Source organism: Microcaecilia unicolor, chromosome 1 (assembly GCF_901765095.1).
Source record: "Microcaecilia unicolor chromosome 1, aMicUni1.1, whole genome shotgun sequence".
Lineage (NCBI taxonomy): Eukaryota > Metazoa > Chordata > Amphibia > Gymnophiona > Siphonopidae > Microcaecilia > Microcaecilia unicolor.
Genome location: NC_044031.1, coordinates 35,104,323 through 35,132,039, shown reverse-complemented (window position 1 = coordinate 35,132,039; position 27,717 = coordinate 35,104,323). Strand labels below are relative to the sequence as shown.

The window sequence follows — 27,717 nt, the reverse complement described above, 5'->3', positions numbered from 1 at the left end:
GACTTCATCCACTGTTATGACAACTATATAATTGTACTACCATCGCCTACATGATGTCATCAATCTGCGCCCAGCAGGAAGAGGACCTGCCCGTGCTGGAAACAGATAAACATAAAGAGCCTTTTCTTTTCTCACCCTTTGATTTGCAGATTGAGAGCTGCAACTGGAGACCAGATACTTCCAAAATCCAATCTCTGTTTCTGCCTTTCTCTCTCCCTCCTGCTGTTCCTACAAACAGCCTCCGAGGCCCCCACCCCCTAGCACTGCAAGAAATACTCAGCTCTTTCCCAGCAGCCTGAGAAAGAGCCCCAAATTCATTTCCAATCCTGCAAAGCAGAGAGGAAAATGACTGCAGGAGCTTCAGCTCAGGTAGGAGATTGGCCCCAACTTTCTGCCTTGTTATAAACAATGCTGCAGCTTTCTAACGTGTGATACTGCAGAATCCTGAGCTTCCAAATTACACAGCTGTAGGAGGGAGATTTGTAGGCTAGTCCTGGATTTCTGATTACTCCACACTAATTTATGTGATTGTGACTTATTTGCACACACAAAAAACCCTCTCCATCCTGCTGATGTCACTGATGAATGTGGAAGAGTTTGTGTTTTAGTTCCCAGTACTTTTGAGAAATTCGCTCTGTGCTTCTCCCAGGAGGAGTGGTAGGATTTAGATGAATGACAGAAGGTTTACAAAGTTATGTTATGAAGAGACTCCTGATGGTAGTGGGTAAGAGGTTAAGTTTACATTTATTAACAGTTCACTTATATGACACAAGAGGATTGGCCTAATGGATAGAGCAGTGATTCTCAACTGGTGTCACTGGCATCAGTTTTTATTTATGTATTTATTTATTACATAATTTGTATCCTGCGCTGTCAAACTTTCTAGGTGGTTCACAATTTTCACATACACAAATAAAAACCGATCAATAACAACACTTTCTCTTCCAGCAAAACAAACAAAAATCACAAATAGCAAACATCTCTAAGCCTCCAGATCAGTACCAAAGGATTCCCTAAAAAGGAATGACTTCACATATTTTCTAAATTGGCCATGGTTCTTCAATAGGTGAATTTGATCTGGGAGCCAATTCAACAGCCTCACTCCTTCCATATAAAACATTCTCAATCTATGATCTTCCAGTCATACATATTTCACAATAGGTACATCAAGTAACAACTTGTTATCAGAGCAAAGGGACCTTTTTGGACAGTAAATTCGTAATAGAGTAGCCAAAATGATAGCAGCCTCATTGTTCAGACACTTATAAATTAGTGTCAGAATCTTAAATTTTGAGCGCCATTTAACCGGCAGCCAATGGAGTTTCATCAGAACTGGGGTGATATGGTCAGATTAATGGACGTATTGACCACTTTTACCCTTTCACCTTTTCCCCTTATACCCCGTTTTTTTTATCTCCCTGTCCTCTACACTATGTTATCTGTATAGTTACCAGATCAGCGACTGCCTTTATGGTTTGATGTTAGCCACATTGAGCCTGCAAATTGGTGGGAAAATGTGGGGTACAAATGTGTTAAATAAAATACATCTAGTTGTTCTGGTCACTATTCTTGCTAAAGCATTTGTGCTGTCTGAAGAGGATGCAACAGGGTCTCTGAAGCTCTCATAAGCAAAGCATTACAGTAGTTGAATAGTGGAGTGATATGAGCAAAGATAATGGACTTAAAGTTATCCTCTGACAAATAGGCCCTTAATCTACTCCAAAGCTTAATTCTAAGATGGCAGCACAAGCCCCAGCAGTCTGATGGGTGTCAGGGTAGCGGCAGCAGGAAACACGAGCTGAAGACGAGGCCCCAGAAGCAGCAGCATGCTGCCTTTATTTCTTGAGAACTCTGCTCCTTCCCTGCGTCTCAGCTGTAAGCAGTGCTCAACTTGGATTTCATTTCTGGTGTGCTGAGCATAAGTCCCACAAGCAGTTGTGATGCAAGGAAGGAGTGCAGCTCTCAACAAATAAAGGCAGAGTGCCGCTGCTCGTGTGGCTGTGTCTTCTGTGCTTGTGCTTCCTGCTGCTCCACTTATATAGGGTTACCATATGTCCGGTTTTACCCGGACATGTCCTCTCTTTGAGGACATGGCCGGGCAAGTTTTGCCCGTTTGTCCGGATTTCCAGACAAACGGGCAGACTGGCTGACGGCTGGGTCTAATGGTGTCCTATCCTAGCCTCCCCTCCTCTTACCTTACTCTACTGCCCTGGTGGTCTAGTGACCTCTTTGGGGCATGAACGAGCCCCCTCTTTCCTGCCCGGAGCGCTGCCCTGCATTCTGTTCCCCTTGCAATGCTAAGTGCACTGCTGACGGTCCCAGGCTGGCGCCGATTCAAAATGGCCGCCGAGAGTTGAAGCAGCCTCGTGAAACTTTCTGCAGAAGTCTTGCGAGGCCACTTCAACTCTCAGCGGCCATTTTGAATCGGCGCCGGGACCGTCAGGAAAGAGGGGGCTCTTTCCTGCCCCAAAGAGGTCACTAGACCACCAGGGCAGTAGAGTAAGGGGAGGGGACTAGGTGATAGAACACCCTTTGGGGGGGTGAAAGGGGTGGGGCGATACATGACGGGGCGGGGTGTGTGTCGGGGCAGGGCAGTGGCAGAGGCGGGGCATGTGTCCTCTTTTTGGGGGGGACCAAATATGGTAACCCTACACTTATAGATCTTGTACCTACCATGAAATATGTACGATTGGAAGATCATAGATTGAGAATGTTTTATGTAGAAGGAGCGAGGCTGTGGAATCGGCTCCCAGATCAAATTTGTCTACTGAAGAACTATGGTCAATTTAGAAAATGTGAGAAGATATTCCTTTCTAGGGAAGCCTTTGGTATTGATCTGGAGGCTTAGATAAGTTTGCTATCTGCGATTTTTGTTTGTTTTGCTGGAAGAGCAAGTGTTATTATTTCCACATCTGTATTGCAAGGGAGGGGGAAAGAGGGAAAGGAGTGGCCTAGTGGTTAGGGTGGTGGACTTTGGTCCTGGGGAACTGAGGAACTGAGTTCGATTCCCACTTCAGGCACAGGCAGCTCCTTGTGACTCTGGGCAAGTCACTTAACCCTCCATTGCCCCATGTAAGCCGCATTGAGCCTGCCATGAGTGGAAAAGTGCGGGGTACAAAAATAAATAATAAATAACGATGTTGCACTCTAGGTGGGGACAGAGGAGAGAGAAGATACAACTCTGTAGGGGGGAACAGGGCAGAGGGAAAATGCAGCACTGTAGGGGAAGAGAGGAGGAGAGAGGGAGGGGGAGATGCTGGGAATGGTGGAATCAAGTGGGAGAGACTCAAGAAAATGAGTGAATACGAAGGGTAGAAACATGATAATGGGGAATGGATGAAAGAAGGGAACAGGAGGCAATAGAAGGAGTGAGGGAGGTGAATAGGAGAGTTACAAGGTTGGAGAAGTGGTGTGGTAGCTCTGTTAGTTCACTTTAAAGACAATAAATAGAAATAAACAAAGAAAAGAAATATTTTATTTCTATTTATTACCGGTAGAAGGAAATGGATAGTTGATAGGTAGGTAAAAATTAACTGGAGGGTGAAAAAGAGGGTTTTTGTAGCTGTGGAGCTTGTTTACATTTAGGGCTTCTTTTACTAAACCGCGCTAGTGATTCGCATATGGCAAATGAGAGGGAGCCCATTCAATTCCTGAGGGTTTCCTCTTATTTGCCACGTCAGGAATTATTAGCACGGTTTAGTAAAATAGATCCTTAATACAAACTACTATACTGTATGAGTCCAAAGGTCTGTGAGGGTCATGGATGCAGTGTGTCACATATTAACGCACTGCCCTGTCAGGTGTGTCCCGACTTAATGGAGGGTTGAGAACCACTGGGTTAGAGAAGTAGGCTGAGAACTAAGGTGTCACGGTTGTGGCCGTGCCCTTATGTTCAGATCTACTGTTTCTCTGTATCTAGCTCTGTGACCTCTCCAGTCTGCCTTTTCCTGTTCTTCCTCCTGTTAGCCAAGCCTCGCTTTGGTGGCCCTGCTTCTGCTTCATTTTCTACTTGTGGCATCATCAGCCTACTCCTTTATAAGGACCCAGGGAGCTTTCCTGCGTTGCCTTTGCAACAGGTCTATTTTTCTTTTTCTTGTACTGTTGTGTGATTCTGAGGGAACTGGTCTTCTTGTTATACTGTGCTTTGGGGCACAGCCTTGAGCCCTATGTGAGTGGTTTTGGTTTTAATCTGTATGGATTACTTCCCTGTTAGGTTTACTCTCAAGCAAAGCCCTCTTCTGTTTCTCTGTTTGTGTTGTTCTGCTTTAAACCTGTATGGATTACTAGCCTGTTAACTTTGCTTCCAAGCAAAGCCCTGTTCTGTTTTTCTGTGTGTGGTTCTGGTTTGAACCTGAATAGATTCCTTTCTTGTTATCTAGGTTCTCTAGTTTAAACCTGTTTTGTTTCCTTGTGTGGTTTCCCTTGTTACCTTTCACTGTTCAGAGAGCCGGTTGTTGCCAGCCAGCTGCTTTCCTTGATTACTTTGCTTCCACAACCTAGCTGCTTTCCTTGATTACCTTGCTCCCGTGCAGCTGGGTGTGCTCTGTCTCTGGCTGCCTTTCCTTTCCCTTCCTGGCTGAGTTCTGGTAAGAACATTGTTTGTTTATCCCTTTGTTTGCTTTAAACCTTTGCAGTGTAAGACCTGCTTCCTTCTGATGTGTTTTAGAAGCAGACCTTCCTGTTACCCTGCTTTGCTGTGTTTGTCTGCTGATTCTTGTGAGCATTGCTCCTTATCTGTTCTGTGTATGTAAAGGCAGCTTTCCCAGTTTGCTTACTTTTCCCTTTGTTTCTAGTGTCTGTTATTTGACTCTGTGGCACGGCCTTGTGTATTCCTTCCTATAAGCGGCTTCCCTTTACCCTTGTGTGTTGTGTGGCCAGCCTTGTGTATTCTTATGAGTGGTTTCCCTTTACCTTTGAGTGCTGCGTGGCAAGCCTTGTGTATTCCTATGAGTGGCTTCCTTTTTCCCTGAGTGCTGTATGGTACAGCCTAGTGTGTATTCCTATAGTTGGCTCCCCTTTACCCTTGAGTGCTGCGTGGCCAGCCTTGTGTAGTTTTATGAGTGGCTTCCCTTTTCCCTTGAGTGCTGCGTGGCCAGCCTTGTGTAGTTTTATGAGTGGCTTCCCTTTTCCCTGAGTGCTGTATGGTACAGCCTAGAGTGTATTCCTATAGTTGGCTCCCCTTTACCCTTGAGTGCTGCATGGCTGTATGGTACAGCCTAGAGTGTATTCCTATAGTTGGCTCCCCTTTACCCTTGAGTGCTGCATGGCTGTATGGTACAGCCTAGAGTGTATTCCTCTAGTTGGCTCCCCTTTACCCTTGAGTGCTGCATGGCTGTATGGTACAGCCTAGAGTGTATTCCTCTAGTTGGCTCCCCTTTACCCTTGAGTGCTGCGTGGCCAGCCTTGTGTATTTCTCTGAGTGGCTTCCCTTTTCCCTTGAGTGCTGTGTGGCACAGCCTTGTGTATTCCTATGAGTAGCTTCCCTTTTTCCTTGAGTGCCTAGTGGCACACCCTTGAGTATTCCTTTGAGTGGCTTCCCTTTTCCCTGAGTGCTGTATGGTATAGCTTAGAGTGTTCCCTCATGAGTGGCTTCCCTTATCCTTGAGTTCTGTATGGCATAGCCGTGAGTGTTCCTCTGTGTGGCCTTGTCTTGAGTTTTTCCTGTGTGCTTTCTATTTGAGTTCTCTTTGTGAGATTTCTGGTTGTGTTTGAGTGGATTGCTTTTTCGATTAGCTGTGACTACTAGCACAGCCTTGAGTGATCTCTCTGTGTGGCACAAGTGGGCCGTTCTCCTGGTTAGCTGTGTCTACTAGCACAGTCCTGTGTGTCCCCCCTGTTTGATTCTGTTTGAGTGGGTGGTTCTTCTGTTTGCTATGACTACTAGCTTAGCCTTGAGCTGGCTCTGTGTGGCACAAGTGGACAGTTCTTCCATTTAGCTGGGACTACTAGCTCATCCTTGAGCTACATCTGTGTGTGATTTCTGTTTGACTTGGTTAGGATTATTCCTTTATAGCTGTGGATCTAGCACAGCCCTGAGTGTCCTCTCTGTTTGGTTCTGTTTGTTCTTGAGTGGGTGGTTCTTCTGTTTAGCTGGGACTACTTGCCCAGCCCTGTACTACCTCTCTGTGTGATGTCTGTTTGACTTGGTTAGGACTATTCATTTATAGCTAGGGTTCTAAGCCCAGCCCTGTGCTGCCTTCCTGGGTGGTTTTCTTATCTTTTACTTGTGGTTTCTACCATGTGAGTCTAAGTGGGGTTTTCTTTTCCCCTTCAGTTTCTTTGTGCCTGTGTGTAGGGTCTTTTGACCCCTTGTTTGTGGCTCTGTTTAGTGCAGTGTGTGTGCACTGCTTGAGTAGTACTTGCTCAAGAGATTCCATTCTGTTTCTTTTCCCTTCCCTCTGATATGATTCGGTTCCAGTTCGGCCGTGAGGCCCGTACGCTTGGACTCTGTACGAGTGGGTTCCGGTTCAGCCGTGAGGCCCGCCTGAGTGGTCTGTCTCCCTTTTCTGGTGGTGCTTGTCGCTTGTCTTGAGTGTGCTGTCTATTTGCCATGTGTGGTATCCTGTGTGTATTCAGTGCCTGGTTCACCTCTACTCTGTGCCTCCCCAGAAGACTTTGCTGCAGCCTGGCTGCAGCCCAAGGGCTCACCATCCTGGGTTCCGTAACACAAGGAAATCTGGTTCAAATCCCACTGTGTCTTCTTTTGATCTTGGGCAAGTCATTAACACCCCCCCCCCCTTTTCTGTTGCCTCGGGTACAAATTTAGTTTGTAGTTCCTCCAAGGACAGGAGAATATCTACTGTACCTAAATATAACCCACCTTGAGTTTTGACTGAAAAATAGTGTAAACTAAATCCAAAATCCCTTCCCTTCCCCCCATGAGATAACTAAGATTCCTTTAATAGTATTAGGGCCCTTTTTACCAAGCTGTGACAAAAGGGGGCCGGCGCTTGTGTCGGCTCATATTTTACACGCACGTCAAGACCCCCTTTTACCACAGCTGGAAAAAGGGAAGTCTCGCTTTCCTACAGGAAATGGCCGAGTGGCAAGTAAAGCACTTGCCGCGTGGCCATTTCGTGCAGGAGCCTTTACCGCCACCCATTGAGGTGGCGGTAAGGGCTTCCGCGCTAACCCGGCGATAACCGGGCAGTGCGCAGAACTGCCCAATTACCACTGGGTACACTCCGGCACTACAAAACACTAGGGGTTGGAAGTACCGCCCGGCTGCTGTGGTAGCCCGGCCATACTTTCTGTATAGCGAGTGGTAAGCCCGTGTTGGGTTTTCCGCTGCTTAGTGAAAGGAGCCCTAAGTGTGCAGTAATTGTTAGTAAGTTACCCCATTTATTAGGCAGCATCCCTGGAATACCATTATCAGTGCCAAGATTGAAGGAGGGCTGTGGTGCCTAATGTCATTCCTAAGGGAAGGAAGGCAACAACAGCAGGGCAGCTTTTACTTTAGGCGTGAGGAGCGTCCATTCCATGAGCATCAGCAAAGCCAGTAATAGGCAAATTTTTTAGAGAGGGAATTAGTCAGTTTGAAAACTAGGGTGGGATGGAGATTTCACTCAAGGTAAGGCCATGTCAAGAGACAGTTTCAAGGCTTCCTAACTCTCGATATTCTGTTAGTTCACTGAGGAAAAAAAGGATAGCAAGGCCTCACAATATGAGTGAGGTTACTGATGGAGTCCAGCGTGAGAAAGTTTCTCCAGCTTAGATACATTTAGAACCCTTTGAAAAGCCTACCATACATACATGTCACTTCCTGCCTACCACTGTCGCTTGAGACCTTCTCAATCTTTGTCTTTCTGCAGAGCCAATTGGTTACATCACCTGATGCTTTTCACCAACACATTTTTTCAGAATTTTGCTTAATTTCTCTTCAAGTCCTGTCAATGTCATGCAATTCCTGGTGTCAATTAGCATCTTGGATAGGTTATTGTCCAAGTCTAAGTTTTCTTTATTTTTTCATGTTATCACAAGTTAGGCTTCCATTGTGGGCTTAGAGCACTCCATTCAGACATATTTTTCAAAATCGAGTCATTTGATTTTGTTTTGGCTGGGTTTTTTTTTCTACAATATATCCCAGAGAAAAGTGCCCAGTGTTTTTAAAAAGTGCATCCAGTGTGGCAAGGCCATATCTGTTACCAATGCTCGTAACTGGTGCTTGCAGTGCCTGGGGCCTGACCATGAACTCTGTCAATGCAGTTTGTGTTGGCAGATGTCTTGATCAAGAGGAGCAATGTGAATGGATTTTTGGTGCTTCAAAGTCCAGTACATCAGCATCAGAGGAATCAAGTCCATTGGATATTGGGGATGCAACAATATCAAATGTACATTGAACACCTTTGACACTGAGCATCGATAGAGGCCATAAAGACTGAATATATTCCAACTCTTGTCTCTAGAAAAGAAAGGATTCATCCTCATCTCTCTTGATGTCAAGGGCTCCTTAAGCCGAACACTTTGTAGAGGACATGATGCATTGACATTGCACCTCATCAGAGTGCAACATTGAAAGCATTGATGCACCAAGTTCACTTGTGTCCTCATGCCCCTGCTGTGAGAACTGCTGATCCTCTTCAGTACCAGAGGGGATGTGACAACCTCCAGGGACCTAAGACAAAGCCTCAAATACTCCTCAGGTGACTCAGGAGGACATGGCCTCTCCAAGAACAGTCCTGGTCAGACTTCTACGGTCTGTGCCCAGAGAATGGCAAGGGCAAATCAAACTTGGGTATACATGTAAAGTATTACATACCATGTAAAATGAGTTTATCTTGTTGGGCAGACTGGATGGACCATTCAGTCATTTACTATGTTACTATATGTTACTCCTACTCTATTTCCTGTGCCTTTGACATTGGCAGCATTTGAGGAAATTCATGAGGAAATTCGAAGAACAGCTGGAGTGATTCTTTCTTGGTGCAACACTGTGACTTCAATATCATCAGTTTTGGTGCATTGGGAGATCCAGCCAGTTCTAGAGACCCATATGCTGTTTTGCCTTGAAGGAGCTTGAGATCAATGGCTACCACACTATCATCCATCTCCAATTCATCAGGGGAAAAAGCTTCACTGAGACATTGCAGATGATTTTTGTCTCAATGCTGTCATCTGAGGCCTATGTAGACAGAGAGCAAGACAGGCTGAACTTCTTTTCTGGAGTATTTCTCAGGGTCTGAGACAGCATGCTCCTGGGATTGTAATTATAAACCAGACAGATTCTCTGAAGAGGAGGATTCAACTGGTTTGTTGTCAAATCCATCTCTACCACATGAAAGTGGAAAGACCCCATCTGAGGAAAGCTTCTTCATTAACTTTAAAGGGAAATTCTATTTAAATTAGAAATGGAAGAGGAACCCAGGGCAGAAACATTGACATCCTCCAGATCTTGACCCTCTCAAGGAAGTTGTGGCAGTGCCCATTGACAGAATCCTCCAGTACTTCCAAAGTGACTTAAGAGGGCATGGAATATGAGAATATATGAGTTGTGTGCCCTCCCCCACCCCCATTTTGCCTATAAACAAGGAGATCAACTCTGTGGAGAGACCAGAAGGCTCCTGGTTTCCTTACCATTCCATGGTAGTTGAATCTGCACTCAAAAGGGCTACGAGTTCCAAGTTACACCCTTCAGTGCCTTCCCGGGAAAGAGGCTAGGGTATTTGAGTTTTTTGGGAGAAAGGTTTTTTTTTTTTTCAGAGCATTATGCTTGTAACTGCATAAGTTCTTACCAGCTCTTCCGAAGCATGTACTTGTGAAACACTGTACACAAGATAGGCTGTCAGGCTCAAGAGAAGGCCATGCATCTCCATTCATCGGCATTCTAGAATGTATACCTAATGCTACCTATTCTAGTAGCAGTTGGCAGCTTATCATTAAAATTAGCCACAGTACTGAGGATCGGAGAGAAGCCAATGTAACACCAACTTTAAAAAGGCATCTAAAGCGAAATCCAGGAACTATAGACTAGTGAACCTGACATTAGCTCCAGGTAAAAATTGTAGAGGCCATTTTGAAAACATGTGGATAAACATGGCTTAACTAGTAAAAAAGGCCCGTTTCTTACAGAAATGAAACGGGCGCTAGAATAATGATGATGTACTTGCATTTCTGGTTTTAACAGAGCCATTTCCCAAAATTAGGGTGTACAGTGAGTAATGTTTTTTTGTATATAAATGTGTACGTATATTGTTTTAAGAAATGGACAGTAAGCATAATGTCACCTTTGCTGCTAATATGCTGTGTGTGTGTGTGTGTGTGTGTGGTTTGCAGGTTTCCTCTGTATGGGGATCAGCAATGCTCCGATGCCTCACCTTTGCTGCTAATATGCTTGGGGGGGGGGGGAGTTTGGCTGACAGACACAGAGTGTGTGTGCTTCAATATCAATTCCCCCTTTTCCCATCAACTTTCTCATACTAAGTGTGTGTGTGTGGCAACTCTTATGTTCTGCCAAAGTAAAGGAGTGATGTCATGAAATTTGCGACAGTTAGTAATAAGTTTAATAGCTGAGTTTTGGACAATCTGTAGGTGTCAAATGTCAGATGTATGAGCACCATTCAAGAGGGCGTTACAATAGTCAAATGTGTTTCTGGTTTATGTTTCAGGTCCCAGTAACCTTTGAGGACATCGCCATTTATTTCTGCCAGGAGGAGTGGGAGGTTTTAGAAGAATGGCAAAAGGACCTGTACAAGGATGTGATGAAGGAGAATTATCAGGCCCTGATCTCACTGGGTAAGAGAGAATTTTTATTATCAGCCCAGAGTCATTAGGAGTAAGACAGTTCTGACAGTGAGTATCCTGGTGTGCAAGCCAATGTAATAGGATTGTGTTGAAGTTTTAATGCAGATTTTTGTAACATTCTTAATTTTTTTATTTTTTATTTTACTTTTGCTGTGGGTGTAATAAAGTAATAAGATATACAATTAAAATCAGGGCTTAATTTGGAGACAAAAAAAGTGGATTTGTGGAGCTGGGAGGGAGTGGCCAAGCAGGCAGGAGCAATGGGAGAAGAGGGTCTGGCTTAAGGAGCTGAGTGACTGTCTCTGCTGTGCCCCAGGCTCACCCCCTCCTCTTGTCTGGAAGGGAGGGTCTGGAGCAGAAGACCCTGATCCTCCAGACTGAAAAGAAGTGGTAGAACTTCCAGCCATTCTCCCAGAACTTGTCCTGGCTAAACTTCAGTGCTAAATCGTAAAGTAAAAGCTTGTGTTAAAGTGGACATAAGAGTATAAGAAAAAATGTGTTAAAATGGAAGTACTAAGGACAACTTTTTGAAGTTAAAATGTACTTCCATTTTGACGTCAGTGGTTAGAGGTGGAAGTTAAGTTTAACTGATATCCACCGATGATTGAATTGTTTGGTGGATGTAGGTAACGGGGTGGGTGGAGGTGGGGGCAGATGAGTAAGAGGGGTGGGTAAGTGGTAGGGGGAGGGCCTGGACTTGGTCATCCAGTTGTAGGGGCCCTCAAATTCTGAATCTCTAGGAATCCCCAATTCAGGGATCTTGGATCTTTGTTGGCTGATTTTGTGACTTCCGTTGAAGTCAGTAGAAAGTTAAAACTTTCTTTTCATTTCCAGGATGAAGTAAAGATTCCGTACTAAGCTGGAATTTAAAAAAGCAATTCTATATGCAATGCATCTCATTAACTTGCATTTTGTTGCTCATTGCACTAAGTACTACTACTTCTAATCGTTTTATAGCGCTACTGGATAGTGCAGTGTGGTACTTCTTTAGGGTTAACTATATGGTACCTAGTTTTAGTTGCAAACAGTACATGGGTGGAGGAGTCGCCTCGTGTAAGCGAAGCACATAGGTAGAGGAGTAGCCTGATGGTCAGTGCAATGCCCTGAGAACCAGGGGAACTGGATTCAATTCCCACCCCACTGTTTCATGGTGTGATTGCATCTCGAGTATTGTATGCAGGTCTGGACACTGCGTCTCAAAAAAGATGCGGAGGGGCATTTTTGATATGACTTCAGTAGAGGAGTGTGGTAGCCGTGTTAGTCCAAACAAAATAAAACATGGAAAAGAAAATAAGATGATACCTTTTTTATTGGACATAACTTAATACATTTCTTGATTAGCTTTCGAAGGTCGCCCTTCTTCCTCAGATCAGAAATATGACTTCCAAATCCGATTTGGGATGTTTTGCAAAAAAAAAAAAAAAAAAAAGTCCAAACATCCAGTGCCAAACATGGTCATTTTCGAACCAGAAAAATGCCTGTCTCTTTGGTTTGAAAATTGCCCTATTTTAGACGTTTTTGTGCTCTGTGCGTCTTTCTTTAAGGATCATTTTCAAACAAAAAAACCATCCAAGGGAAAAATGCACAAAAACAAGCAGTCTTACTAGACCGGCCACACAGATTTCCCAGCAGAGCAGTGGACAGCCTAGGGAGCACTACAATGAACTTCACATAAAAGGTCCCAGGTACACATCACATCATAACCACCATAGAATAGCAAATAATATACTGTACTGTACCCAACTGTACACCGCTATAATAGCCCTTATGCCTGCAGGTGTCACCTATGTGTGGGTTCAGTAGGTATTTTGTGGATTTTGGGGCACTCATACTTTCCACCACAAGTGTACCAGTTAGAGTGGGATATAGGCCTGAATGCCCTTATCTATAGACCACTAGGCTTCTCCAGGGATCTGCTTGCTGCTCTTGAGGAATGGCCATTATATCTGTAGCTGTTATAGAGCCTGGTATGTACTCTCACTTTCACCTCTTAGAGGAGGTGGGGGGAGATTAAGGAGGGAGGTTTATACCTTTATCCCTCCAGTGGTCATCTGGTCAGTTTTGGCACCTTTTTGGCACTTAGTCGTTCTTGAAGCAGGTCTAGTCAAATGCATCCTACTTTGTGCCCTGGACATTTTTACAATGTTCCATTATTGCACAGAAGTGTCCAAATTGTAAGCCCACACCCTAGTCCCGCCCAAAACACACCTCCGACATGCCCCCTTGAGATTTAGACGAACTACATTGAAAAACGTCTTAAAAATGAGTTTTGAAAATGTCGATTTGGATGTTTTTGCAAAAAAAAAAAAAAGTCCATCTGCTGCTTTGTCCCATTTCTTGGACATTTTTCTGTTTAGAAAATGAGCCCCATAGTGGAATTAGAAAAGGTACAGAGAAGGGTTACCAAAATGATTAAAGGATGAGGAAAGGCTTAAGACATCAAGGTTCAAAGTACAAAAACTAGGGGACATGCCGTGAAGTTAGATTAGCACATTTCATTTATTTTTATTTTCATTTATTTATATTTATATCCCACAAAAATACAAATTACAATTCGGCTTTATGTGACATACAGTACTTGTGGATATCATAGAAGAACATATCGGATCAGCAGAGATAAACAATCATAAAAACACAAAGAATAGATTCAATTGGAATAAAACCTTAAGTTAGGACTCAAGCAAATTCCCAAATTAGGCCTCATCCATCAGAAGGAATTTCTTGAAAAGAAAGGTCTTTTACAGCTTTCAAAGTTTCATACGGTGAGGAACACTGCGTACATCTTTGGGAAGTTCATTCCGCCATTTCGTAGCCTGACAAGAAGGTAATCCCTGGCTCCTAAGACAGCATTGCATAGGGGTAAATCAACCAGAAATAACATATAGCCAGGAGCCATTCCATAAAGTATCTGATAAACAAACACGCATAGTTTAAAGATCACCCTTGCTCTAATGGGTAACATTTAAAACAAATAGGAGAGATTATGTTTCCGTCAGCACATAGTTAAGCTCTGGAACGCGTTGATAATTCTCTGACTTTATTTGATTATTTAATAATCTGATCATTTTAGCTATGCAATTTCGATGTTATCGTTGATCTCATAGCATGATCGTGTCAATTTTTCCATTACCTGTATTAATGATACTTGTTTTGGCTTGTATTTTCGTTATTGTATTACTACATAATGTTTGTAAGCCACATTGAACCTGAACTTGTTTTGGGATAATTCAGGATATAAAGGTCAATCAATCAATCAATCAATCAATACTCAAAGGGGTCCCACAGGCCAGTCAGGTTTTCAGGATATCCCTAATGAATGTGCATATTCCAATCCAAAGTAACTACAGCACTTAGCAAATGAAGTTATTACTTTATTGAAAACGCAACATATCACAATAAAATTCTTATGTTTCTATATAATCCAACATATATCCTCACTATCACCACATCCATGCCATTTGCACCACAGTGAAACCTGTAGGAACTGTCTACTTTACTTTACATATTACAGAACTTTTGCCCATAGACACACTCCAAATGTTCCATCATTTCTATCAAATAAAAATGCTGAAGTTTCCATACAAAAGAAGCCAGGTCTACTTCTTTAACTTTTGTATTGATGGCACAATATGCAACATATGAATATATGAATATCAATAAACATGTACATAATACAAGTCAAATCAACCAGAAAACAGAAGCATATGAAAAGAATGTCATCAAACTTTTACATTTTCCCCCTTACTGCACCATGCATAACTGCTCAGTCTATACCCATCACTATCCTCTATAAAAAAAAACCAACACCCCCCACCCCCTATTTACGAATGATTATTCTAATACCTAATGGTACAGAGGTTAGGAACAACACAATTTGTCTACAACTGATCAATCTTTTTCCCCATCATCAATCCTAACAAAACCCCCCTCCCTCCCCCCACCCCAGACCTCCCCCCTTCAAGACTATTCTCATCACCCAAGAGCTGGTACCATCTACTTGTCTCCCAACATATATTCCTTCCTTCAATATTCCACACATTCTCGCTAACTTATCCCAGTGCATTCAAGACTTGACTCCGTGTTCGTGGGGATGTTTTATTCAGATAGGCCCACCACACCCCAATGAATCGCTGCCTTCTCTTTGGCGTGTGACGGGCATCACGCATTTCCCATAACATGAGCTCATGTAGCCTATTCCTCCAATACCAGTATGACGGGGCCCTATCGGAAACAGGTCTACTTCTTTAATTGAACACCCCTCTCATCAGTTTATTTATTTATTTATTTAGATCATTTATACCCCGCTTTTTACCACAGTTTAGCAGCCTCAAAGCGGCTTACAATGAACTAATAAACAATTACAATGACAGTAGAGAGGGTAGAAGGAACAGAGAAAGAGGGGAAGGGAAGGGAATATGAATACCTAAATAGGCAGGGAAAAGAAAGCAAGAAGAAGAGAAAGTAAGGAGTCCAAAATCAGGTCTTGACTGGCTGAGATTCATTAGGCAGGTAATCAGATAAGACTAGGTCTAAAGTGTGTCCTGCCTGAGGAGTAGTGTCCATTGTATATCTGTGGATAAATGCACCATTCACTTATCTGGAATATTCGATTTCTTCTTCTTCAACTTTGCATGTGTCTCACGTACCAAAGGTTTACGGTCTCACATGTATCTCCATACAACGTATTCAATGTTCTGGATGAATCAGTCAAATGGCGAAGTTCTTATTTCAGCTATCACAAATTCACTTTCCAATGTAATCCTTTGCCAACCAGCAATCCCCTTCAATGTTCCAAAACGCCGTCAAACCCTACACAAATTTGCGTTTCGCTTTTTGCGTCATCAGGGGTTTTGACTAAAAAATAACAAATTAGTGAGGCTGTCAGATATACCTATACATTTAATTAACTTTTCATCCGATATCAATTAAAACATCAAAATCTCCATACCTTACAATAATGTATCCATGAGCTAATCGCCAATATAATAACTTCATTTGCTAATTGGAATAACTAGATTGTAACTAGATTGAAATTGAAATACTCGGATATTGGTGTAATAAGTATGCATGAGAGATTTGCATATAATGGATGTGACAGGCTTGCAGATCTCTCTCATGCATATTCATTAAGGATATCCTGAAAACCCGACTGGATTGTGGATCCATAGGACAGGTTTTGAGTACCCCTGCCATAAATTATTATTAAGGTAGACTGGGGAAAGCCACTGTATATTCCTGGGGGTAAGTAAAATGGAATCTTGTTATTTTGAGGGATTTTGTCAAGTACTTGTGACCTGGATTGGCCACTTAGAAGCAGAATAGTGGGCTAGACGGACCTTTGGTCTGACTCACTATGGTAATTTTTATATTATATTTATGTTCTTAAATTCCATCCTTTGTGTTTATATCACCATTTTGTGAATTCATCATTTTTTCTAAACTACATTTCAGGCATCTGCCATGCTTTCTTTTTTTTTTTTTTATATTCTTTTTATTAAACTCCAATGTAAAACAACACAACATCAATGTGCAAGGTATACATTACACCATGTAGTGTCAGTGAAATACAATACCAACATTTTACATAAAATTATTACCAATATTTTCACCTCCTGTCACATGCCCTGATAACAATCGTCTCACATTGACCTTTTTTTGTTTTGTTTATACAGTCATCACCCCCATGCTCTTCATTAAAAAAAAATATTTCATAACATTGTTCCTGAGTCTTGACGCACTGTGGTTGTGACCTGATGCAACAGTGCTGATTTTCCCTCCCTTTCTGCACTCTGTGTTCCTTTAATGTCCTACTTGTAGTTCTTCTCTCTGTATCTATTGCATCTTCATACACCTCCTCAACCACTGACAAACTGGACTCTTGCCCCCTAAAGCTCATCCTTCAAGAACTCACCAGCCTCTTTGTCACTTTACTGCCCTAGTCTAAAATGGCTTCTTCTCTGAAAGTTTTCAAAAATAAGAATTTCTTACTTTATTTTTTTTCCATTTTCTATTGAAATTAGGAGCACATGAGGAATTGGAAAGTGTTTAATTTTCAGAGAAATGTGGAAAAACATTTTTTGGTTTCCTGCCCTTCCTCTGAGCTGACATCACTCTGAGCATGCTCAGTGTGTTTCCTCCACCCTATTCCAGATGTTCTGGATGTCATGAAGGAAATTCACTTGTCATATGAGGGATAATGAGACTAATACCATATTACACTTTTCATATTAAGAACTATAATTTAAAAAAATGTGTGAGGAGGATTTATATGCCTTTTCTGAGACATGAAGAGTCCTAAAACCTTTCCTCTTTATATAAGGATCTGACTATTTTAATTTAGTGTAAACTAGTAAACATAAGGCAAATCTAATGTACTGTCCTTACCCCAGGAACAGGCTCTCTGATTGTCTCCCCTGATATTATATCCCGCATTGAACGAGGGGAAGATCCGTACATCAGGGATGAGCGGGGATCAAAGAAAAGAGAAACTGAGAACAGCAGCTGTTTAGGTGAGTCCAGTAATAAGAGGGACTGGAGTAAAACTGCAGAGATGAAGAGTGGAATGAGCAGAGACCCCTTTACAGGCTCTTCTGGAGAGCTCTTTCATCACTTACAGGGTTTCTCTTACAGGTAACAGTCAGATAAGATGATGCTTCTCACCATTGTACTGCTAGGAGGGCCTCCGTGTGCTGCAGCAACTACTGTCCCGGCTTTATGCATTTCTTTCTCTCCCTAGCTCTGGCAGGAGGTGAGCAGCACTTCATGCCCCATCTGCCAGCACCTCCTCTGGCTTCATTCTGAAACTGAACATGTGGCACCCTGTATTCTCCTGGGACTGATGAGCACTGAGCAATCAAAGAAAAGGAAGCAAACAGCATAAAGTGCTTTCTTTGAGGACAACCAGGGTCACTGCCAGTCTGGAGCTTGTAACAAGCTTAAAATAGGTCTTTGAGCTCGAGATGCTCTCCACCACACATGCGCAAATGCTTTCCCACCCACCTCGAGAGCAGGAGACCAGCAGCTCTCTTTTTTCCACAGTTGAGGAGAGGATGCATTCATTTCCACTCCTCACAGCTGGTTCAGCCTTCGGTCTTTTTGTGCCTTCTTAAACACACATCCTCAACAATCGAAATCCTGGCATGCAAAATCACCGACAGAACACTAACTGACCAACTATGCATCACATTATTCTACCGCCCTCCAGGAAACTGGACAAATGCCCAAGATGATTTCATGGACTTCGTATCAAAAAAACGGCACCAATCACCCAAATGTCCTCCTAATAGGTGACATAAACCTGCACCTAGAAAAACAAAATGACACAAACACCAGAACACTAATGAACTTCATAAACCAATGGTACTTCACAACAGCACAAGGAACCTCATTGCACACAAAAGGACACCAAGTAGATATAGTAGCCCATAGATTCTCAACGAATATCAACCATATATTAACAAACCACACGTGGGAAGAGGTACCATGGTCAGACTACAGCAAGCTCACTTTCACACTACAATGGAAAGAAAACGGCAAGAAAAGAGAGCCAAGAACCCAACACACATTCACAACCAGAGGAAAAGTAGACAACCCACATTCTGGACAACAACAATAAATGAACTCAACGACATACCACCCAAGGATAAACCACTTCATGAGAAACTGGGATGAAACAAGTGAAAACACACGACAAAGCAGCACCACTCAAAACAAAAATCACAAAACAACCACATCCCTGGTTTAATGACAAACTACTACACATGAAGAAACTCTGTAGGAAACTCGAAAGAGCATGGGAAAAAAACAAAATGGATGCGAAGAAAAGCCATAAGAACATTCACAAACAGCATAAAGAAAGTGAAAGCAGAACACTACAGTACATATACGAACCTCAACCAGACCAATAGTTAGTGGACGTAAAAAATGAAATTCCCGCCCGGGCCACATGGTAGCCGGGCAGTAGTTCAAAATTGACATGTGTAGGCACCACGAGGCTTACTAAAAGGGCCCCTTAACCTTCTATTGTCTCTAATACAAAACATAGTTATCCCTACCTAGGGTTACCATATTTTGTCCCCCCAAAAGGAGGACACGTGCCCCACCCCCTCATGCCCCACCCTGCCCCCTGTCGCGCCCTCACTCCGCCCCTGTCACATTTTCCCCTCCCCCTGTCACACACCCCATCACCCCCCCCTCCCCTTACCTTCTGCCCTGGTGGTCTAGTGATCTCTTCGGGGCAGGAAAGAGCCCCCTCTTTCCTGCCCGGAGCACTGCCCTGCACGCATCCTTCCTGTTGTTGATCGTGGAGCCAATTCAAAATGGCCGCTGAGAGTTGAAGTTTCGCTAGGCCACTTCAACTCTCGGCGGCCATTTTGAATCGGCTCCGCGATCAGCAACAGGAAGGATATGTGCAGGGCAGTGCTCCGGGCAGGAAAGAGGGGGCTCTTTCCTGCTCCAAAGGTGGAAGAGGTCACTAGACCACCAGGGCAGTAGTAAGTAAGGGGAGGGGAGGCTGGCAATCTGCCCATTTGTCCAGATTTCTGGTGGGCCGTCCCGCCCACCAGCCTGCCCATTTTGTCCAGAAATCCAGACAAACGGGCAAATTGGCAAAACCCGCCCGGTTGCCCGGACATATGGTAACCCTATCCCTACCTTCAGACAGATTAAATACAATACCACCCACCACTGCATGTTTTTGGTTCCCGGCTCTCCTCTATGGAACGCATTACTTTCTCTTCGCCTAGAGACCTCCTTAGAAAGGTTTTGAATACAATCTTAAATCTTCCTGTACAATGATGCTTTTGGCTGACCATTTCTCCAGATGCCTAAGAAGGAATACTTCCATCGCCAGCCTGTAGAGCACAGCCTTCCCCGTCCCTTCTCCTCCCCCGTCTTCTCTCGTCTGTCCCCCCTTCATTTCTGTCAATAATTGTAGTTCAATTTCGGCATCTCTGCCACTTCAATCTCCCTGAAACTACTCTTTCCCTCTTTGTTTTAGATTACGTAAACCTCTCAGGTCAACCTGTATGTTAGTGGAGGAGTAGCCTAATGGTTAGTGCAGTGGACCGAGGACCAGTTCTGCACGGTTCCCGTGGGGACGGAAACAGGTCCTATGGGATTTCCATGGAAGTGTAAGCTGCACCTGTGCCAGCCTCTCATCTACTGAGTACCAAGTTCTTTGAGTGCTGTGTCCTCCTTCTTGCTTTAACAGCACCAATGTGGAAAGTCTTCCATTAAGGAGGTGGTAGAGACACAAATGATGATGGAATTCAAAAAGGAATGTGATGAACACAAGATGATCTCTAATTAGAAAATGGAAGTTATAAAAACCTAACCTTAAATGGCTGCATGTGTGTGGATGTGTTGAGTGACGCTTAGATGGCAACTCTGTTTTGTGATGAACTAGGGCCCAGTGGCATAGGTGGGGCCATGGGGGCCTGGGCCCCTCCCCCCAAAAAATCTTCTGAGCCCCTGGTTTTGCTGGCGGGGGTCCCCAACCCCCATCAGCTGAAGCCTTCGTCCAGCGCCGGTCTCCGCCACCGCATTGCCTTCCCTGCTCTCTTTTCCCTTTACATCTGGCACACTCCTTTTAGTGAAACTGAGTGTGCTCAATTTCACTAAAAGGAGCGTGCAGGATGTGAGGGGGAGAGAAGGGCAGGCAATGCTCCAGCACTGGACGAAGGCTTCAGCTGCTGGGGGTTGGGGACCCCCGCCAGCCAAGGTATTTGCAGTGGTGGGGAGCGGCGTGGCGGAGAGGTGGCGGGGAGGGTGGTGGTGGTAGGGCAGCACACCAAAGTGTGCCTCCCCCACCTCAAGCTCTGGCCCCCTCCCACCGCAAGGTCTGGCTACGCCCCTGCTAGGGCCGATACTGGGCAGAATTGTAATGTCTGTGTCTCATATATGGTAATTTGTTTTAGGATGGGCTGGAAGGGGCTTAGACAGCAACTTCAGTGGCTGGAACATGAGGACAGTGCTGGACAGAGTTTTATGGTCTGTGCCCCACAAATGAGAAGATGAATAGACTGGAGTGGGCTTCGACAGCAACTCGAGCAGTTGGAACATAAGGATAGGGCCGGATAGACTTCTATGGTCTATGTCCCAGAAAGTCCATAATCAAGTATATAATATCACACTCATTGATTTAATCATGAATTGATAATGAGTGTGACTATTGGGCAGACTGGATGTACCGTTCAGGTCTTTATTTGCCGTCACTTACTATGTTACTATTAATCCTCTTTGCTCCCGGGCTGATGCGCAGACCTCGGCTCTGACACAGCCATGAGCATCAGATGTCACCTAACCTATTGGTATATGCATGTGACGACCTTTCAGCACACAGTGCCAGTGAATCAGAGACAAATCTTACATATACGCACCAGAGTGTTCGAACTTCCAACCTTTGTTCCTTCTTTGCCTACAGTGCTGTGGCTCAAATCCAGAGAGAGACTGAGAGAGCTGACTGGAATTTTCTTTTATGTACCATTAAATTCTTGCGGGGATGGGTAAGATTCCAGTGGGAACGGATAAGATTCCAGCAGGGATGGGTACAATTTCTGTCCCTGTGCAACTCTCTAATCTGAAACAAATATAAAAATAGAGGCAAAATCCTTATTTTAACAGTGGCCACCTGCCCCAGCTAGGAATTGTTTAATCTCTACCTTTTCTGCATATCTGTAACTGTTTTTTGTAAAAATAAAAAAAGGGGGGGGGGGGGTAACTGATATAACTGGGTAATGCTATGACAGGATACTTGTAAACGTTTCACACTGCACCCTCTTCATGGGAACAGCAGAAACACAGTGAGAAAACCTACATGTTGTTATATTACTGACCCTGTTAAATAGTTATCTTACAATAATGGTCAATATTTTAATCTTTTTATGTAGAAAAGGATGATCCCAGAAACAATCCAGAAACACATCCCTGGGAGCTGAGTAAGAACACAGAAGGCTACAGGATATCAGAAAGAGATGGATGGGATAATTTATCCTTTTCTGATCGGGGAACACAGCGCAGGAATCAATGCATCTCAGGAGAAAAGCAAAGAAATTCAACAGGAAATGCCAGTAACATCACACATGGAAGGAAAGGGCAGAGAAACCAGACAAGAGAACAAAGATGTTTATGTGATGCATGTGAGATATTCCTCAGGGATCCTGTAATTGTGATTTCACAGCAAAGCTCTGACACTGAAGAGAGATCGTCTACATCTACAGACTATGAGAACGGAGAACAACATGGACAATGGAAAACACACACAGAAGAGAAATTTTTAGCATGTTCAGAGTGTGTGACAGGTTTCTGTAGGAAGGAAGAAATAATGCAACACTCAAAAAGGAATAAAGAAATGAGACTGTGCACACATACAGAATATAAGAAAAGCTTTACTGATAAAGCAAGCCTCACAAAATACAGGAAAATCCACACCAATCAGAAAACGTCTTCATGGCCTGGTTCCGACGAAAGCTTCACCCAGGATGAAAAACCCATAAAATTCCACCTAATAAACAGACCAATTTCAAGTACTGAATATAAGATAAGATTCTGTCAGAGGAAAACATTTAGGAAACGCCAAAAAGCTCAAACCAGTGAGAGATTAAACCATTTGAAGACATTACCCCCAGAGGGCTCTTTCACCGTTACAAAATCTACAAAACACTTCAGTAGGAAGGAAGGCCGCATAAAATATCAGAAAATGCAGAAAGAGGCAAGAAGATTTACATGCTCTGAGTGTGGTAAAAGCTTTAGTCAGAAAACAAATCTTACAACTCATCAGAGAATTCACACAGGAATGAAACCTTTTACATGTTCTGAGTGTGGTAAAAGCTTCATGTGGAGTGGACACTTTTCAAACCACCAGAGAATTCACACTGGAGTGGAACCGTTTACCTGCACTGAATGTGGTAAAAGCTTCTTTTGGAAGACCTCGCTCACAAGGCATCAGAAAATCCACACGCGATCCAAACCATTTACATGTACTGAATGTGGTAAAAGCTTCGGCCGAAAGGATGGGTTTACACTGCACCAGAAAATGCACACTAGAATGAAACTAACCCATTTGGAGATATTACCCATTGTGAAACCGTTTACATGTACTGAATGTGGTAAAAGTTTTAGGTATAAGCAGTACCTCACCGCTCACAAGAGAATCCATACAGGAGTGAAACAATTTACCTGTAGTGAATGTGGTAAAAGTTTTAGTCGAAAAGGAAACCTCACAATCCACCAAAGAAGCCACACAGGAGTGAGACTATTTATCTGTACTGACTGTGGTAAAAGTTTCTGTCACAAAGTGAGCCTTACTATCCATCGGAGAATCCACACAGGACTGAAACTGTTTATATGTGGCGAGTGTGGTAAAAGCTTCAGTCGAAAGGACAGCTTCACAATCCACCAGAGAATTCACACAGGAGAGAAACCGTTTTCGTGTACTGAGTGCGGTGAAAGCTTCAGTCAGAGAAAGCTCCTCACAAGGCACCAGAGAATCCCCAACATAGCCTGGAGAGCACAGTCAATATGCTGTGCTAAAGCCTGCTCTGTAACTGAAATAGCAGTCCCCACGGAATCCAACATCACCAACTCTAACTTAGAGAGCATAGTTCTTTTATATGGTGGACAACCATTAAGGCCAGCCCCAGAACAGCTATTGCCAATAATTGAGCCCTATTTTCCTGCTACACCAATCCCAGGTGAGCTTGTTGGTGTGTTCACAAAACTACAAGCCTCTACAATAGTTCCTTCTTTGCTTGTGGGGATGGGAGATGACAGTGTAATGATCCCATCTGGTGAGCCTTCATCACTGGCTGAAAAGAGTACTCATGATTAGTGCTTGATAATTGCTGCAGCAGTCCACACATTCTGCCAGCTCCTGGCTTTGTCAAGGTTGCCCGCTTCTCTGAACTCAGCAAGGCATTTGCCTCTCTAGGGCAGCCATTCTTCCTCTAAGCCCTTCTCCTGGAGCTAAGTCCTGAGCCACAGTGCTGGCAAAACAATCAGTAGATGCTTGAAAGAAGGGGCTACCCCTGTGAGGTAATGGGGGAACCAGACATAACATGACCCTTTTGTTTCCCTATAACAGGAAACTAGTCCACACACATTCAGACCTGGAACTCGGTTCTTCTGTGACGACTCAGGCAGCCATCTTGGGCTCCATCTCACAAGCCCTATATTTAAATTGACAGGGTGCATGGAGTAGCTCACGAAAGACTGAATGAAAGAGTAAAATCTGTACTGAATGTGGTAAAAACTTCAGTTGCAACCTACCACATAGTCCACAGAGAAGTGCAGCTTTGGAATTGTAGACTAGCCCCACAGAGAGCTTGAGAAGATTGAATTTAAGAACAAAAAACTTATTCCATGCTCACCAGGTAAGTTGTAAGAGCCAGTCTATGCTGTGATTCTATATTCCAAGAATTGAGATATGGGCCTTACTACCACAGGTCTTCAGGCATACTTTATAGTATCAACAAATCTAAACATTTAAAGAATACTGAAATACAACAGCAAACCACCAGGATTTAATGTCTATCCTTAAACATGGACAAGTGCTCCAACAGAAAGAAGGAGTTCCTTAGCGTCCCTCCGGCCCGGCCCAGAATGTGACTGATGGGCGTGCACAACCCATCAGTCACATTCTGGGCCGGTCTGGAGGGACTAAAGGAAAGCAAATTAGCAGGTAAGGTCTAATTTCTCCTTAGTGAATCAGCACATGGGAGGGAAGAAAGCAACACACAAGAGAAAAAAAAGTCTTCAGGAATAAAATGACAACGTGCAAGGATGTCACCGAAAGATGAGTTAGCTCGGTTGATTGAGAAACTCGGGCTGAAGCATATTGTACTAACAGAAGATCTTACATTCATATATACCAGTAACAAGCTGAGGGTTTGTTGATACTATAAAGTATGCCTGAAGACCTGTGGTAATAAGGCCCATATCTCAGTTCTTGGAATATAGAATCACAGCATAGATTGGTTCTTACAAATTACCTGGTGAGCATGGAATAAGTTTTTTGTTCTTAAATTCAATCTTCTCAAGCTCTCTATGGGGCTAGTCTACAATTCCAAAGCTGCACTTCTCTGCGGCTTACATGGTAGGTTGCTTTTTAGCATATTTATAAATGACCTAGAAATGGGAGTAACTAGTGAGGTAATTAAATTTGCTGATGACACAAAGTTATTCAAAGTCGTTAAATCGTGGGAGGATTGTGAAAAATTGCAAGCGGACCTTACAAGACTGGGAGACTGGGCGTCTAAATGGCAGATGACATTTAATGTGAGCAAGTGCAAAGTGATGCATGTGGGAAAGAGGAACCCGAATTATAGCTATGTCATGCAAGGTTCCACGTTAGGAGTCACGGACCAAGAAAGGGATCTAGATGTCGTCGTTGATGATACGTTGAAACCTTCTGCTCAGTGTGCTGCTGAGGCTAAGAAAGCAAATAGAATGTTAGGTATTATTAGGAAAGGAATGGAAAATAAAAATGAGGATGTTATAATGCCTTTGTATCGCTCCATGGTGCAACCGCACCTTGAATATTGTGTTCAATTCTGGTCGCCGCATCTCAAAAAAGATATAGTGGAATTAGAAAAGGTGCAGAGAAGGGTGATGAAAATGATAAAGGGGATGGGATGACTTCCCTATGAGGAAAGGCTAAAGCGACTAGGGCTCTTCAGCTTGGAGAAAAGGCGGCTGAGGGGAGATATGATAGAGGTCTATAAAATAATGAGTTGAGTTGAACGGGTAGATGTGAAGCGTCTGTTCACGCTTTCCAAAAATACTAGGACTAGGGGGCATACGATGAAGCTACAATGTAGTAAATTTAAAACGAATCAGAGAAACCTTTTCTTCATTCAACGTGTAGTTAAACTCAGAAATTCGTTGCCAGAGAATGTGGTAAAGGCGGTTAGCTTAGCGGAGTTTAAAAAAGGTTTGGACGTGTTTTAGGAAGTCTGGAGCTTTTTCAATATTAGGGACTTATAACCCCAAAAACCACTATTGCAGTAATCTACATGTGTAAAAGTACAGTGGATTGTACTAGGTTCCGAAAGATGTCTAAGGGAAGATATGATTTCACTCTTTTCAAAATCCACATTGTGTTAAACATCTTCTTGTTGATGACTTTAGCATGGTTTTCAAATGATAAATGACTATCAATCGTTACTCCAAGGATTTTCAAGTTGTCTGATATGGGAAGTTTAACCTCTGGGGTGCTAAGAGTAGTTGGGATGAGTGGAGAATGTTGAGAAGATAGGACTAAACACTGTGTTTTCTCTTTATTTAATTTCATCCTGAAAGCATCAGCCCAAGAGGTTAAAATTAACTACCTACCCTGCCTTTTGCTGCCCAAGAGCCCTCCGAATTGGCCAGATCAGCCAATCACCCTTGTAAGGATGAATCTGGATCCCCTCCTTGCACAGATACAGTCACTACCATTGTAAGCCGCCTAAATGGTAAGAGCAGAGTATAGCAAGAGGTGCGTATAGACAGACAATTGACAGTGAGGAAAGGGGGAGGAACTCCATTTTGTTGAGAGAAAGCGGGGGAGGGAGAGAACGATAGGGAAGCTCTTGGTAATTCAGCCGGGCGTTTTGCGCTGAAAGATTAGTTGAAAGCATCTCAAACAAAACGTTTTGAGGTCTGATTTAAAAGTGGAGAGTGAGGTCTGATGTCGCAAAGAGGTGGGCAGGAGATACCAGAGATGTAGACCTTGAACTGAGAATGTTGAAATTCGAGTATGTTCATGGTGGATTTGTTTATAAGTTGGAACGATATGTAGATTTTGATCCTGAGAACAAAGAGGACGCGATGGAGATTATGGAAGCAGTAGGTGGAAAAGGTGGAGGGTTTTTTTTAGAAGTTAAGACCTTGAATATGTTAAGTAGCAGCTTATAAGTAATTCGATGAGATATAGGGAGCCAATGAGATTTATTCAGAAAGGGAGTGATATGATCAAATTTCTGAGCTTTGTGAATAATTTGAATGGCAGTATTTTGTACTAATTGGTCCTCACACAAATACCACAGACTGCTGCCTGGACCCCTAGTGCTGAAGAGCCAAAGGCTTGCTTAATGAGCTGCTCCACTTTCCTATCGAGAGTATCCTTGCTCCTTCATGATCTAAACGTCCCACGGATTGTCTCACAGTCTTTCTGCTTCTGATGTACCAGAAAAAGGTGTTACTATGAGCTTTCGTCTGCACAGCAAGTTTTTTGGGGGATCTTGCCAGGTATTTGTGATCTGGATTGGCCACTGTTGGAAACAGGATGCTGGGCTTGATGGACCTTTGGTCTTTCCCAATATGGCAATACTTATGTACTTTACAGTCGAACAGCTCTCACGGGAATAGTGTACATAAGTACATAAGTACATAAGTAGTGCCATACTGGGAAAGACCAAAGGTCCATCTAGCCCAGCATCCTGTCACCGACAGTGGCCAATCCAGGTCAAGGGCACCTGGCACGCTCCCCAAACGTAAAAACATTCCAGACAAGTTATGACCGCAGTAAACAAGGCATCCAACTTAGGGAAGCAGATTTGCCTGTACAGGTCCTCTCATAGAGGAGGAAATAGCCTGCCCAATACCTTAGTGCCCCAAGGCTGGACCTCCCACTCCACCAAGGGTATCTGCAAGAGGGGCCTATACAGCGGGAAGACCTTGGAGGGTTTTCCTTTGTATATTCCTTCCTATGTTAGGCCTAGTACTAAGAGCTAACTACTGTTACTGAGGTCTGTACTTTGCTCACTTTGGTTCTCACAACTTGGCCTAAGAAGTTAGCATCTTTGCAACATACAGTGCTTTTCTCAGGAGCTGAGATCATGCCTTTGACAGGCTGAGGACACAGTGTCAGCCTAAGATGTCCAGAATGTTTCATTTGGGGAGACAGACAGAGGACACAAGGGTATTGTTCTGGCTAATTAGCCAATGGCCACTGACTGTTCACGTGGACACACATCAGGAGAGAGTGATATAATACAG

At 43.5% G+C, this 27,717-nt stretch overlaps 1 protein-coding gene across 1 annotated transcript; it reads left to right on the top strand.

The window, feature by feature from the left end:
* The first annotated feature begins 118 nt into the window (after positions 1-118).
* On the top strand, positions 119-24,327 carry LOC115464722 (zinc finger protein 260-like). Its single transcript, XM_030195083.1, has 4 exons — positions 119-369; positions 10,605-10,731; positions 17,130-17,249; positions 21,630-24,327. Exons 1-4 carry the CDS (start codon positions 346-348, stop codon positions 23,567-23,569), a joined length of 2,211 nt encoding a protein of 736 aa, XP_030050943.1. The 5' UTR covers positions 119-345; the 3' UTR covers positions 23,570-24,327.
* The last annotated feature ends 3,390 nt before the right edge of the window (positions 24,328-27,717 follow it).

Excerpts from the sequence above, each read along its gene's own strand:
- LOC115464722 (XM_030195083.1), top strand. The coding sequence starts at position 346 with ATGACTGCAGGAGCTTCAGCTCAG. Across the intron at positions 10,732-17,129 it reads TCAGGCCCTGATCTCACTGG|GAACAGGCTCTCTGATTGTC; the intron begins GTAAGAGAGAAT and ends TCCTTACCCCAG. Across the intron at positions 17,250-21,629 it reads TGAGAACAGCAGCTGTTTAG|AAAAGGATGATCCCAGAAAC; the intron begins GTGAGTCCAGTA and ends CTTTTTATGTAG.